Source organism: Schistosoma mansoni, chromosome W, assembly GCF_000237925.1.
Source record: "Schistosoma mansoni strain Puerto Rico chromosome W, complete genome".
In the NCBI taxonomy this organism is placed as follows: domain Eukaryota; kingdom Metazoa; phylum Platyhelminthes; class Trematoda; order Strigeidida; family Schistosomatidae; genus Schistosoma; species Schistosoma mansoni.
In genome coordinates, this window is record NC_031502.1 from 28,981,601 (window position 1) to 28,997,994 (window position 16,394).

The 16,394-nt window shown below is 36.1% G+C and overlaps 1 protein-coding gene across 1 annotated transcript in view; it reads right to left on the reverse strand.

Moving 5' to 3' along the window:
- Smp_147400 (putative p53 regulated pa26 nuclear protein sestrin) overlaps positions 1 to 16,179 on the reverse strand; it is a 23,220-nt gene extending 7,041 nt beyond the window's left edge. The window contains exons 1-9 of the mRNA XM_018789263.1: positions 15,800 to 16,179; positions 15,698 to 15,763; positions 15,606 to 15,662; positions 13,588 to 13,758; positions 11,264 to 11,434; positions 8,552 to 8,857; positions 3,853 to 4,036; positions 2,839 to 2,978; positions 1,063 to 1,172 (exon numbers count right to left, since the gene is read on the reverse strand). Of these exons, the coding sequence (XP_018654724.1) occupies positions 1,063 to 1,172; positions 2,839 to 2,978; positions 3,853 to 4,036; positions 8,552 to 8,857; positions 11,264 to 11,434; positions 13,588 to 13,758; positions 15,606 to 15,662; positions 15,698 to 15,763; positions 15,800 to 16,135 (1,541 nt within the window). The 5' untranslated portion in view covers positions 16,136 to 16,179. The remainder of the gene's footprint in view (positions 1 to 1,062; positions 1,173 to 2,838; positions 2,979 to 3,852; positions 4,037 to 8,551; positions 8,858 to 11,263; positions 11,435 to 13,587; positions 13,759 to 15,605; positions 15,663 to 15,697; positions 15,764 to 15,799) is intronic.
- Between the last annotated feature and the right edge of the window lie 215 nt (positions 16,180 to 16,394).

The window sequence follows — 16,394 nt, forward strand, 5'->3', positions numbered from 1 at the left end:
TGAGGAACTTGAACCCAGGACCTTCCGTCTTGCGCATGAACGCTTAACCTCTGGACCACTGAGTCGTCGTCCGAAGATGTTAACAACCAGCAGAGCCCAATCCGTGTCGGGTGTGGGACAATTACCTACTACAGACAATGGATGAAGGGTTGCGCAAGATCATGGATTGATTGAAGTTAAACATTAACACCGTTGGATGACGACTCAGTGGTCTAGAGGTTAAGCGTTCACGCGCGAGACGGAAGGTCCTGGGTTCAAGTTCCTCATGCGGAATCGTGGGCGCGCCCTGCTGAGAAGTCTCATACTGACAAAAGGTCCGTCTAGTGCTTCCAGGTTTTCAATAGTGGTCTAGCTTAGATCGACTAATGAATCCAACTGTTAAAATTACTAGTCTCCAAAAATCCCCATTCTGATAATTAAATATATTCCGGTAATGTGTATTATCTAGTGATAAACAGTTTGCACCTCCATTCATAGAAACACTGTAACTCATTAAGTGCAGGTTTCTATACATACCCTCAAAGATACAAAGACTGATATAACCACCATGCCACAAAAACCGAAGTAGTTGGAACCTGTAGTTTACTGCATCAAAGTAAAGAATTTCAAATAGTAGGTATTTTATAGACCATGTTATCAACAAACATTCATAACAAACCTTAAAACCCTCTCCCTCAAGTTGTGACAGAGATAAAAATATCAATTACACTGGGTGAATGGAAGTTACTACGCTTAAATGTGATATAGTCACTGTTAGAAATATTTGAATACTTAAGATAACATTTTCCAGATGTCTTATTTACAACACAATAAAGACAGTTTGGGTGTTCATATTGTTACAGATCAAATCATATGGTTAGTTCCAAAACAAATGAAGTCATTCTTTGGAAAAACAACTGAATATCATACACAAGAAGTCAAAGGAGTTAGATTGTTTTACGAATCAAACAAATACCAAAACTCGTCCTTCTATACGGCAGCTAATTATAGTAAGAAAACAACTCGAATATAATCAAAACGCAATACAATAGAGTAATAAGCAATTTTAAAAAATATACTTACGTATTATAAGTCAAATCATAAGCATTTCGGAATTTCTCATCCAAAAGGGAACCTAGCTCAGTGCACAGACGATCAGCTAGAGGTAATCCTTCTTCTTGCCATGAATACTCCTAGAATATGAAGTTCATGGAGAAAAAGATTATGATAGGATTAAATTGAATTTAATCAAAAACTTATATTTATAAAGTAATTGAATTAAATTCGCATAGTCAAACTCACACGTGAGAAATGTTACTTATCACTGAAACATTTGGAAATCAAAAATAGTATTTACCTAGGCGCTCAACCACCTACACCAATAATGGTTACATCTCGAAAGGAAATGAACTATTTCGATAGTAAAGGATCAAATCACATAAATTATGCGTGCCAATCATTCACATAATTTAACAAGAAAAAGTGAGAATAATAATAATAATAATAATCAATGAACATTAAGAGTTAATAGGGAAGTCGGTGATTGAGCAAATACTTATATATTGTTTATTTACATAGGTATCCGGCCTCTAGACATATGAAGTATTTATTCACTTATTTTTTTCACAACAATGAACTGAAAGCAACGGTTAACAATGATTTAAAGAGATAGTAGGCCTTATTATGAATGCATACAATAAATATAAACTAAGCCAATATACAAAATATTAAGAAATTTTATAGTGGAAACTGACATCTTCCTAAAAATAATACGTCAATAAAACTGTACCCTTATCTGAGATGACCAATACTACTACTGTTACTACTGTGACCACCGTTCGTAATCATCATTATAAGTCATCTTATTTACCGCGAAAAACCATAACAATAAACTGTTTCTTTAAACTATCATCTATGTGTATGAGAGAGAATAAAATCAGTAAAAGGAGTATTGAACCTCAGTTTTGCAAAAAAGGAATTGATCAGTTTCATTTTCTGCGACTGTTTGTTGATCAATCAGTTGTATTTTTCAAGTGAATGTATGATGTAAAGAAAATTTTTCATTATAAATGGTCAATATATATGAAATATTCGTAAGAAGTGACACTTCAAATCATTATATTACCGAAAAAAAAGGATAGAATGATCAAGTCAAGAGGTATTACTGGAAGAACCACCTGGAAAGAACGGAATGGTTAAATGATCCTTACTTACTATTCACTTGGTTTTGGGGCGAACAAATGGTGATGATTATCACAAATGAAAAAACTACAGAACACTAAGGGATATTAAACAGTTATTTTATCTATGCTCGAAACTAATCAGCTGAGAATATTCAAGACACCAATCAACAATTCTAATATCGTTCTACTAGTATTACAGACAAGTTATCATAAAATCCTGTATGTAATTCGTCTTCATCTGTGATTATTGAACTGGACAGATAATAGGTTTCCACAAGAGCATCGAATAATCTAACTTGGGATTAATCCGCAATGAGCAACAACATGGTTTTTGAAGATTTTTTCAACTTGATGGCAGTGGAGAAGGAGAGTGGGTGCACATGACTAAGTAGTTTTAAAAAAGAAGACAATAGTTACTCTATGTTCTTCGCTTTTCAGTGATTTTTCAAATAACTGATATCAGTTGATTAGAAAAATCTCACTACACTACCAACAACAAACCCCGTCAATTTTTTTTAATGTAATAAATCGAGAACTCATTTCAAACTTGTATTTTATACTAAATGGTCCATAACAGGCTTAATAAGAACTCTAATACTAACACATAATAATAATAATAATAATAATAATAATAATAATAATGATAATAATAATAGAATGATTTAATTGAACTTACAGTTGCATGAAATGGACGAGCATCGAAATTTCTGTAACCAGAATGTGGAGAATCTAAGAAACGTGAGATGAGTGGATGATAAGAGAGCTTTTCGATATGCTTCATCATATTATTTGATGGGAAGACAGCTTCAGAATCCACTGAAAATTAATAAGCAATACTAGATGGCTTTACATTTTTGGTAAAAGTCATTTTTAATTATGAAAAGTAAATTGATTATAAGATATAAACGAACAGTTTTAATTATTCATAAGAATTTATCTCTCAAAATATGGAATCCACCTTTTAAGTTCACAAATTACGAGTGGATTTTAGAAATGTACATTTATTAAACCAGAACAGAAACCGATAAACGAAAGGTGAAAGGGCCATGAAGATATATAAAGTGGAAAACGAAATAATTCTGATTGACTGTAATTTGTAAACAGATTTTTAATGTGTGAAATATTGTGTTTGAATGAAATTAACACCACTTCCATCAGATTTGAGGATAAAACTAACCGGTAAAGAACATAATTAAAAAATACACAAAAAGAAATATAAAACAGTCATCCATGAATAAATAACCAATGAAGGTATGATACTAAAGGCTGTATTATCATTGATAACTTATAATCCATGATTTATAAAACATTGTCAGTCGTTACACTTTATTAGATTTTAAATACTTACCTAGTATTCATGAGGGTCAATACTTCCCGATAGATAATTGAATTAACCACCAACCGCTAAGGATTCATTTAACTTATTATTTTGTTTTTCTTTATTTGATTATCAAACACGAACTTACAACCTTTTTAAGAGCGTAACTCTGACATTTTTAGGGGTAGATAAAAATAATGTAGCCTTGCTTAGTGATTACAAAAATGACAATTTAGAATTTAAAGAATTACGCGTGAAGTTACTAAAAAAAGAATGCCATGACTGCTGAATTTTTGGTATCCTGAACAAACAAAATAGGCTTTAATCATTAAAGAACTAATTGTGAAATATAACAGATTGAATCTAACTCACATTGATTATTAGATATGATAGCGGTTAGAAATTGTTCAGCAACAATATCTTCTGCGACATCTTCCCAACTTAAATCTTCCGTCTGGATGATTTCCAGTAATTTGGAAGCTCGTAATTTTCCATCTACATCAGATGGTTCATCATTGCGTGAGTCCTGATGATTATTATTTCCGTTTTCTGAAATCTGGAAGATAATGAGGAATTTTATTTGATAGATAGAGATCAAAATCTTCGAGTCATAACTCACTGAAACTTAAGAGAATCCATCTGGAATTCAGTTACCAATGGGCATACGCTTTAGAATAACATGGTAGAATGTTACTAAACTTTGCCATCCATTAGAAAACAAAATTTAAAACTACGTAGACAAATATGGATGGTTGCTAAGAGTGGAATCCAGGACGCGCGCCTTTTCGTCCTATCTTGGACTCGTCAGCTGTTTATACCTGTATCTCAGAGTTGATGACCACTCTGCGACTATGAACCCAGTACTGTTCACTTTAAACGCCATCGCGTTATCCAATTAGCTACTGAGTTCTCATTGCCACTTGCTTGTGCGATGGGGTGAAGTTTAAATTCACTTGGTATTGTTTACTCGTATCTTCCCATTGATGCTACGGACTAAAATTGTTCAGTTTTTTACTGGCATATGTGTATACTGTGCGTAATGCCTCGATATTGCCTTAATTTACTATATATATATATATATATATATATATATATATATATATATATATATATATATATATATATACTGGCGGTCCAGTACTAGCAGCGAAATTGACTGAGGTCTTAGGTAGAATCTGGGAACTGGACGTAATTCCATCTGACTGGTCCCAATCACCGATTGTGCCAGTCTATAAGAAAGGACAAAAGTCCTCTTGAGACAATCACAGAGGAATCAGTTTGACTAATATAGTGTCTAAAATATTAGCTTCAATAATACTTGGACGCCTAAACAAAGCTCGTAAAGAGCAAACTAGAGAAAACCAGTCTGGTTCTCGATCTGGACGTGGTTGCGTAGACCAGATATTCACTCTACGTCAGGTCCTAGAACTTAGACACATTCAGACATCCCACAATCGAAGTATTTCTCGACCTTAAGGCGACGTCTGACTCCGTTGATTGTGGGGTTCTATGACAGTGTTTGTTACTTAAAAGAGTACCAAAAAAGTACATCAACCTCATAAAGGCTCTCCACTAGAACATAACTGGTCGAGTGAGAGCCTATGGCGAACTGTCATCAGAATTGATTACCTCAAGTGGTGTTCGTCAGGGCTGTCCACTCTCTCCATTCTTGTCTAACTTTGTCGTTGACATGCTTTCAGAGAACACTTTCATCATCTAAATCTCCAGGAGTTGAAATTTTACCAGGAGACTCACTTGTTGACTTAGAATACGCCGATGACATAGTTCTATTTAGTGAAGACACTGATAAAATCCAGAGTCTCTCGACCACTATAAGCAACAATGCAGGTATGTTCAGAATGAGATTCTTCCCTTCGAAATGCAAAATGTTACTTCATGATTGGGTTGCATCGACACCTGAACTAATGATAAGGAGTGAAGTAGTTGAGCGTGTCGACCACTTCACTTATTTTAGTAGTTTCATCAGCCCTTGTGGTCTGGTGTGTGAAGAAATCTCAACACGGATATAGAAGGCTCGTCTAGGTTTTCCCGACTTGCGTCATTTATGGCGTAGGCGAGACATCCATCTACCAATCAAAGGACGAGTTTACTGAGCAACAGTTCGTTCCGTCCTACTTTATGGCAGTGAAACATGGCCGATAAGAGTAGAGGATATTCGTAGACTGCTAGTATTCGATCATAGGTGTCTTCGAAGCATTGCTCGTATATCCTGGGACCACCGGGTAAGTAATGCAGTCGCTAGGAAACGGGTACCCCGCAAGGATGGCAAATCGATTGATGAAGTAGTGAAACTTCATCAGTTGAGATGGCTGGGACACGTGTTACGTATGCCCAACCACCGACTGCCCCGACATGCAATGTTTTATGGTGTAGGAGTAGGTTGGAAGAAAGCTATGGGCGGCGAGACCAAAACGTGGCACAAATCCATGAAGCCACTGACAAGTGGACTGAGCCATGTTGGTAGGTGTAGACTACCTGGTTGGGATCCGCAAGATGATAGCAATTGATGGTTAGAGACCTTGAATGACATGGTTTACAATCGTTTGCAATGGCGAAGGTGCATCCACTCGTCGTGTTTTGCCAAATTCTAATCTTCTTAATTCTTCATGTCTCTTTTTCTCTTTCCAAATTTATTTCACTGTATTATACTCCTTGAATAACATCTTCAAACCCTAATCTTTGTGATTACTGCTTATACTTTTACTACTTCTACCACTATGGGATTTGAATCGTCAACTGCATCTCTGTGCTAATGTGGTATGACAACTCGAACTGATGTACGTACGTACGAAGTTCTACATTGTGACTGACTGACTAACATAACCGACTGTTAATGGGAATCCAATTGATCAGTGCTACCTCAGCTCTAGTGCCTAGTGCGACATCAATGCCAGAAAAACCAGACGATGTCACGGAGTCCCCGGATTAACGCACACAAAACAAGCTATTCGAAGCAACAGATGGAAAGCGAATTTGTAGTACTTCACTAGAGTCTTGAATACAGGTCTCGGATAGACAACGGACATCGATATTGAGACTTTCTAAAGACATACCCAACCCTATCTGATGACTGATCTGCATTAGTGTGCGAACGTTGATGGAAGCCAGTTTGAATGGTATGCGTGGTTTCAGAAAGACTGTTTCAGTATTCGTATTCGGTGGTAGAATTCAACTTTCGACCAGTCAGTGACTCGAGATCGTTTAGACAAGACAGGGTTTCCACCACAGGTGAGCTATTGTATAAGTTGAAAAATAAAATACGCAAAATGAGAATAAAGGGGAATACATAAGTGACGTAGTATAAAAGAAATAAAAACGAATGTTATCATATAGTTGTGAATAAGATTTGTCTAAGTGAGCGTTGAAGCAAGAGAAATTTTTCCAATAGTAGTTATCATTGGTTTGTGTTAGGGCTGTGCTATCGCCTGGTTCGCCGAACCGAAGAAGGTGGTCTTCTTAGGGGGCCACTCCCCGAATCTTTGACCTAGAGGTCTATTCCACAAGGCAGTGGTGCAACTATAGGAAATGCAGTTCCATGGTAGCTGGTGACCAACGATAGGTTCATATGTCATTTGTTCCCTCAGGATCCTGGAGCCCATGTACACCATTGGTTTGGGATCAGAGTTCTCCAACTCCCCTAGGTGGACCCTCTGTGTCCACCAACCCGTTTGAAGAGCCAGATATTCGCTTTTCGTCCTCTCAATTTCGTAAACAACACCCTCGCCGCGAGAAGGCAGTGAGTATGACTTCCCTGTCAGTGGCTGTACACCTGTGGCAATGTATGAGCATTTCGAGAAGGAGGGTTGATTCTGCCCACCTTCGGTCGTACCAGGGAATTCGGGGGGGCTTTACTGTTGTATGTTGAAAAGTCCGATAAATCACTAGCAACATAATAATGTTTTTCAGAGAAACAACTTTCAGTTGGTCGGTATTACTTTAATTTTTGTATTATTTTGCAGTAGGTTTAAGTTCAGTTGATGAGACATTTCCATGATTACTTATAGGTTACCATTGATTAACACTCTAGAATAAACATTTTTATCAAGTGAAACCGAAATATAGTAATATTTCCATGTAAACTGACATTTTACACATTGAGTGGATTAAAAATAGTATCGGATCACAAAATTTCCTCCCAAAAGTCACTAAAAATTCGACATCACCGTGGAATTAATGACTGTGTTAAGTATAAGGGAATATACTACATAATCAATTTTGAAAAAGGACCTCCAGTTGTTAGTTTTTGATGAGGTGTAGCTTACTACTACGGTTTTCAGTGATTGTAAAAGATCAGCCAAGCAACAGAAGTGATATAACAGCCGCGAGGGTTGTGAGTGTTTGAAGGCATTTTCAGAAAACAAAGACTCTCAAATGAAAACAGAAAAAGTAAAATCGATTAATTTTAGACAAACCGTATTCTCATGAAACAGCAGCCGATACGACAGACTTATTAATGAGAATACTTCCGCGTAAAGAAATGGTTAGTAAGCCCACAATAGCGAAGTAAATTTGAGCTAATGACAAATGATCAACTCCATCATTTATTCAACTTGTTACAGATGAGGATAGGTGTAACAAATGTACTGCCGATGTAGTGGACGCTACTCACAATGATGTTTGCAAGTAGTATGTGGTGAAACGTGACGTCAAAGTTGTCAGACGGAGTGAAGAGTTTCAGTGCATCGAAAGAAAGGCGTTGGCGGAACGCTTGGAGATCAGACGAGAAGACAGTTAGATGGTAGAACAAATCGAAAGATGGATATGAACAATTGAAGGTTATGTATATAAAAATACTCTGTAACGTCTCGCAATTAATACACATTCCTCCTGCCTTTTGTCTTGCTTTACATTGATAGCAGACTCAGAATAAAAACAAACTCTTCTCAACACATTGGCAAATATTAGTTTGAAACAAATTTTGATCAGATAAAAGTATGTATTGCAGGATTGATATGTACCACCACCTTGTATGAGAATCAAGAATAAAATGACTGGGTAAATCGACCGTAAAAGAGTTTACTGAGACAAATAGCAAGAAAGTTAAACTTACATGATCGTCCCATGGTTCAACTAAACAGGAACATGTACTCCCATTTTCAGAACCATGAAGATTATTTTGGGAACTTCCATTGCTAGTTTGATTGTTATATATGTATGATTCGTTACAATTATCTACATTTAGATTTATTAATCCATCATAATTATCAATTTCAGGACGAATCCCACAACCAAATATGAAACAAGCTAAAGCGTGAACATGAGACAGGATAGCTACAACATGCATTAATTCAGATAATGATAAAGCTTCTTTTAATGGATTCGAATCTCCTCCATGAGTTAGGTTGTAAATATCATCCTAAAGAGAGTTAAAAGGATGAATTGTTAGAGACAGTAAAACAAAGATTGTGTAAGATGGATGACCAGTACTTGAAATAGGCACTGGGAAAAGGGAAATGTAACATGTCTGTTATTAAGTACAAAGTTATGTGGATGAAGAGATTTAATTTATAAACTGCTTTTTCAATAAGACAATAATAGAATATGTAATTTAATGTATTACACGTATTTACGATAACATGAATGAATATTTTTTTATGAAAAATGGGGAAACTTCATGAGCGACATTGATTAATGAGATTTTATGGACTCACTTACCCACCCTTACGTTCAATCACAAGAAGGTCTGGTGAGTCGGGAAATATATATCATGTCAGTTGGTATAATTCTAATTCCAGACTGAAATCGATAATAAAATGATTGTTCATGAAACTCAATAGTCAAGTACAATTGTTTTATGTACTCGAGGCCTTGAGAAACATTTGTCAGGACTACATGACTATTATTCGAGGAGCTTGAACAATCAACCAACTGCCGCATTAATGCATTATGTCTACAAGAAATTGTTCACCACATATTCCATAAAATATGTGCGAGCTCTGTTTAAGTCACACAACACAAATGTCCTCTCAAAGTTCCGAATATATGTTGAACTGAAATAATCCTGAAAGTAGGCATGTTCGATGAAAAAGTTGTACTTTATAAAAACCTTCAATGGAATTTTAATTCCATTTGCAATTATGAGATTGAAAAATCTATTGAACATGCAATGAGGACATGTTTACACTTTAAAGGATGTGGCCGAAACACGTACTATTGTGATAATATTTATGCCGTTAGCTCCCTTCGTTAGAAAGTAAACTATCTGGCTTTTAATCCTGTCTCAAGGATTCACTTGGACTCAATATTACGTTGGTTCCTTTTAAATTAGACGGGGAAGAGGCGAGCTACCCGAGTATCTGATTTGATTAATTCTATCTGTTTGCAACTTTGCTACTTAAATAAATCGGTCAGAAGTGACTACATAGTTAAGAATGATCAAAATTGTCAATATAAGTAAACTGAAGCAACTGCTTCCCTAAGTGTAAGGCTTAAAGTGGTAAGCTGATTAACATCTGCTGCCTCAGTGATACTTATTCGGATTAAACCATATGAATTATAAATAACATAACTACTGGCATAGGTAGCAGGCTATGTGATTAGGGTTTGCGCGATAACCGCGATTAGTATGGAGAGTTCTGGTAAAACGGCTTAGAATAGGACAAAATGGTGTAAATCCCCTCGCTCATTATCGCCTACATCTCGAGTTCCAGTATTCCTTTATAGATACTTTCTCACCATGCCTTTCCGTACCATATTCTCAATGTTAAGTTGTTATCATTGCTACTACATTATTAAAATTCTTTTGTCATTCATCTTGTTAATTCGATCTCATAGTGCTATTATGGTATGACAACTTGGACCAACGCAGCTTTATTCAGTACAGATTATCTAGCACCGATGTTAATCAAAAGCAAAACTTCCGATATTTTATTAAGAAGCTGTCTCATTAAAAAAACGGTTAACACTGGAGATTTATTAGTTTTAAATCAAACCATCAACCGAAGTGAAGATGTAGGAAATCACGAAATTCCGGACAACGCAACGAGCTTCATAGACCAGGAAGTTATGTATAATTCACGAAAGTGAAGTAAGTGGGACATGATTTGCATTTCCAACCCAATCTGAACTGAATGATTTAAACATAAATCCACATGAATATGAACATTTAAATGAATTTGAAGATGATACCCCAACAAAGATTGATCGGTCACAAATTAAACAAATCTCCGAGAAACCTCCACATGAAAGCTATAATCGTAAGCTTACTATTGATTTACTTCGATATGAGTTTCTGAATTTCTAGTGGGAAAGCGTGACCTGTAAATTTCAGACACGTCGAAAGTGAAATAGTTGTCATCAATCCCATTTGTTAATCTCTGTGCCACTATTGGAAACGTGCACCATTGAACGCCAACTCACAATCTAATGGATAGGTGCTCACTGTGAGACTAGAACGTCCTGATTTCAGTCCCATGTGGGACTGAGGATGAGTAATGACGAGGAGTCCCATGATGGGATGAAACAACTGTCCAGTTCTCCTTGATTTTTAATGATAATTCAACTAATGTCATAACGGATATTATCTACGAATTGAACTAACCTGCAAAACTTAGAGGAATCGTAAACTGATATAACTCTAAAAAATAACAAAAATTCATCTGGTAAGTGAGTAGTGGATACAAAATCACTAAAATTTACAACACCAGCGCTAAACAGTGAAGCTCGACTTCATAATTCTTTGGAGGAACGTTCTTTACTAAAATTAAACTGAAGACTTAGATAAGAAGCATAACCGTGCACAGATATAAAATGACAAACCTACAGCTGTAATCTTCCAAGGACGATCTGAGAGATCCCTGTTCAACCCACATAGTTGGCGCCACTTTGGGGGTCCATACTGTACTCCCTGTAACCACGACAAAGGGCCACCAGAACTAATGAATTGACGCACGAAAAAAAGAACTAGGTAAATACACCGTTGTTGTGCAGCTGCCTAGAATACAATCAATATTTAAATAACAAGACCAATATTGTGAGTAGAAGAAAGCATTAAAGGCTGAACGAAAAAGTTTATACATAATAATAACAATTTACAATTTCGCAAATTGCAGTTATTTAGTTCTAGGACTAAGCTAGAAATCTGAAAGGTAAAGTCCATTTACCTACAGATTTTTGTATTTTCCAGATGAAATGAGGGAGAGGTACTCAATTGTAAAAAACTGAAAGACGAGGACGTATTTACAACTTGTTCCGAAGCTGGAAACAGGATGAAGCAAGAGCACGCTAGTAAACAGTTTAGACAGAATGGACGATAAGTAGAAAGAACCTAATAATTATGTGATATCTTCATTTAAACAACAAACAGATCTAAGTTAGATAACTATCGGAAACCCTTAAACACTGAGTGGCCGTTTTGTATGAGACTCATTACCAGTAGGGATTAATGACCCTGAGTCCAGGAATCGAACCCAGCACCTTCGATTTCGCGAGTGAGCGCACCCTCTGAACTACTAAACCGGGATCGAATAGAGTATAGGTGTAGCTCCAGTCAGTCCACAATGTGATAGTTGTGCAAATTTTTCGGCCACTAATGCGACGTACCTACAGCAGCAACACTTTCGAGCAATAGTTAGTCGCTAACATCACTGTTAACTACCATAATTGATATAGCTACATCAATTCTCGTTGAAGCACATTTTTTCGGTGTAGAAAATAACTGCATTTTGACATCAAACTCATAGTTGAATACACTTACAATAAACTCAATTCTCGCCTTTTTATGCAGAAGTAACGATCAGTCTGCCAAGATATCAGAGGTCTCCGTAGTTTTGCAGCACAGCTTAGTACTTAAAGCAATATAAGTGATTGTCTTGATCAAATTTTTTTGTTGGTTAAACAAAATCTAAGTTTGAGGTTGTTAGATAATACCAACAATAAAGGGTTAGTAAATATTCTTTTATGACCTGAAAATTATTGAAAACCAGATCGACAATACCATCTGTTGGGTCACCAGAGATAGTTACTAAGATTATATCATTCATATTCTGTCACAATTGCTTGAAAAATGCCATACAATTCACCGAGCAAAACAAGCAACGATTTTAATTACTGAAGTCAATTACTCACATGACATACCATGTAGGTCAATATGGTTTTAAGGCTTTAAAGTGTATTATAATAGAAATAATATATCCTTTTTTTACTGGGTTAAGACGAGATTAGCGATATTACCCGGCTAGCTGAACCTTGATAACCAAGTTAGGATTCAAGATGGAACGGCTGAAAGGTATACGTTCACAACACCGAGTTACTCAAAAGCAAAGGTCGAGTTGGGAAAATGTGCATTCAAAGACTCGCGATGGACACGAGAAAATTAAATAAGCATGAAAATGATCAACTGAGCAACATACTAATGTAGCACGAGTGAATTATATTTAACTACTTTAGTGACAAGCGGTTCTAACGTGCCTTAATTGCTACTCAAAAATGGGAAGCCTAATACAAGTTTAAAAAAAGCATTAGATCTATCGATATCCACTGTCTTTGAAGTCAAAAGTTTCCAAAAAAGATAAACAAACTGACAGTTAGTGACTAGCATTCTTTTATTTTACATATGGTGTCGTATCATTGCTTTGACACACAGAAAATAGTAACCCAGACCTACAAACATAACACAATTAGGGGGGACATCAGTGATGATATAATCGTGAATTAGGCATTTTCCTTTCGATACTACTTTTTATTGCGCAAGTTCGCAGCACCATGTCAATAGCTTTTAATGTTTGGTTACAAAAAAATGAGCACTCTGATAAACAATATTGATTGGTATACAGAACCCCCACGTACAGTTAAAAATCATCTGCTATGAAAACCGTAATTCAATGGTTTGTATTATAGTATTTGTACGAAACAGGTCGATGATGAACTGATTACAGTGAATGGCCCCAATAAGACTTGACAAACACCCTGACTAAATTACTTATTAAATACTAGACGACAGCTATTCAAAACTGAAAGATACATGTCCCTAGAAACCTTAAATATGGTCTGTGATAGCACCAGTCGATATAGATACTGTTTGATTCATTCAAATCTCACAAAGAGTGAACGCGACCAATCATGAATACTTTAGACAGTGAAACTTACAATAATGGCTATATAGTAACGATCTGGATAAGGTAATGGCAAGTCACCACGAAAAAGATGATCCTTTAGTTTCATGTAACATTCAAGATATTCAGGATGATACCCCATTACATTGATGTAATTGTTTAGGCGTCCCCATTGAAACCAATACTCACGAAACAAGATATAAGTCTGCAAAAAAGGTAAGAAGACAGTCATGAGTGTAACTCTATGATACCCGGAGCGATTTACGTAAGAACAATAAACTGGTGACTTCTCCCAAAAGCAAACCATAATAAAAATAGATTCAACAAATATTCAAAGTAGAGCTTCCCAAGTCTTGTTGTTTTACTTTTGATTAACTAGAAAAATTAAATCTTTAATTACGTGACATCCTTAATTTGTTAAGAAACCAGAAGTCCAGATCGCAAACAACCAAAGCATCTACTAGTTCCAGAAACGTACTGGGGAAAGAGGACTAACAGTGAGGATTGCCAAGAATAGGTTGCATTTCATAACCAAAAACACAAGTTTTAGTAGCTACCGCTTGTATACAAAACACGTATAAAACCCTTGGAATGTGTTTAAAGCTGCATATGCTATCTGATTATACCGGAACGGAGAACCCAACAGATACACCCTCCGTGTATCTGGCGACCCGATGGCTAGTTCTCGTGGACTTGCAGGTGATAATGGTGATCGTCTGTTGCAACTGTGCTTAGACAATCGTTTATTTATAGCAAACACTAGATTTAAGCATAAGGAGAGACAGAAGTATGCACCATAATTACGACGCAGAGATTTTAGTTGCTCTAGATTTCCGAAAATGTGAATTAGAAATACATAACATGTACGGTAAGTTGTGCACCTGTTACTTTGACAGTCTCATATTGCGCAACCAACAATGTATGTCAAACTAGTGAAACCTAATGGAATCAGATGAAATATCACAAGGCTAACCATGTAATTTTCAATATTTCAATTTAACCTGTAATCAGTGAGTCTTAGTAAATGCTGACGTAGTGATCATCTCTTTTGCTTAACTAAGGGTTAAATTTCATGTTTTACGGATCACACTTCAGAAAATTTAGTCTTTTTAGAATGATTCTCTCAATTGCTGACTTCCAATAAACTTCCACGAGAAACCATACCATCCTTGAATTTACTAAGATGCGTGAATTTAAGCGAGCTCGTCAAGAAATCTAAGTTACACTTTGCTCCTGGTGGAAATTTGAAACATTTTAAAGCTCCTATAAGATGTTTTGTCGAGGGAAGAACCACTGGTCGACTTGATGTCAACTACCTCAAAAATATATTGGGAGTACTCTTATTATATTATGGTTGATGAAAGCAACTTAATATCTTTTAGGAAGATAGCTACAAAGCTGTTTAGTACAAGGTTTATGCAAGTGTGAGATTCACGTGAGTATAGAAAATGTGTAGGCAATATATTGAATATATGGGAAAAGCATAAAATTGCTGATTTTCTTAATTTAAGTTCACCGGTATGACATGTGTACATTGAAATTTAATCTGTGAGGCAAACTTTCAGACAGAAGAGGTTGGTGATTATTTGCAATTAAAAGGAGTGAGTACTGATAAATATATATTAAAGCGATCGGCAAACGCGTCTGGTTGAACAGTTTACAGATCTTTTGAGGCTCACACATGATGGATATACGTCCCGTAGGCTGTTTTAGAGTAGAATAATTATATGCCAACAATCGACTAAACAATCTGGAGAGTTTGAGCCTGATATTGCAAATAATGTCGCTTGAAAATTGTGAGAGAAAAGTCACTTTCCCGTTTTAGTGGAAATTTTAGCACATACTAAAAAGGAAGAACGACACCTTGCCCCACAATGGAAAACTGGAGATCGAAGTGTTCTCAATGAAAGTCAATCATTGTATAACAATTTAAAATATTGTGATTATTTCCTTCTTGATTAACGGATCACCAAACAGACAGTGAATTATACCGGTTTTATGGAACGAAATACAGTTGGATAGAAACCCTTAGGTGAAATAATGGATACATACAGTGTAAAAAGGATCCCCTTCACTTGGTTCATCGACCAGGCATTTCATATGGTCCATCTAGAATCAAATTAATAATTAAAAACTGAAATTACGTTCAGAGACTGAATAAAACTAGGAGAGGATGTAACAGTATTTGGAATTTTGAACCCCTTCTGAATCTAAAAATTTGTTAAGGAGAAATTCAACAGCATAACCTTTAAATCACGCAAGATATCTCTAGCAGCAGACCGTATATCAGATGATGGGGCGGTATGCAAAATTCTTAAAAGATCTGGAATCTGCTCTGTAATCAAACCGTGCATGGAAGTATCAAGAGTAGCCCCGCCGGTATCATTGGCTACAGTCTCTAAGAAACCAGCGACAGCAGGACTACCAAAGCCAAAATACCACGAATCAAATATACGTTGAATAGTAACAGCCGCTTCATGCCTAGCAGATTCATCACGATTCGAGAGGCCTTGAAGTAAATTGACAGAGTCAAGAGTTCTTTGGAGGAGTGAAGAGCAATGATTCATGCATATAACACTCATCTAGTAAAATAGTTTAAACGACCGTACAACAAATACGACAGGCCCAAATTTTCCCGCCCTTCAGACAAACATAGCGCAAGCATTCATCTAAGCTACTATTTCATAAGGCTTTGTTCACTAGTTACAATTTATATCTTGTCAGAACCAATAACAATTGAAATAAGAAGGGTCACTATTGAATCAAACGGAATTTCGAAAATTCCAAATGCAAAATTCACTGCCTAATAATTACTTAGAAAGTATATTACGATTTCCTTGG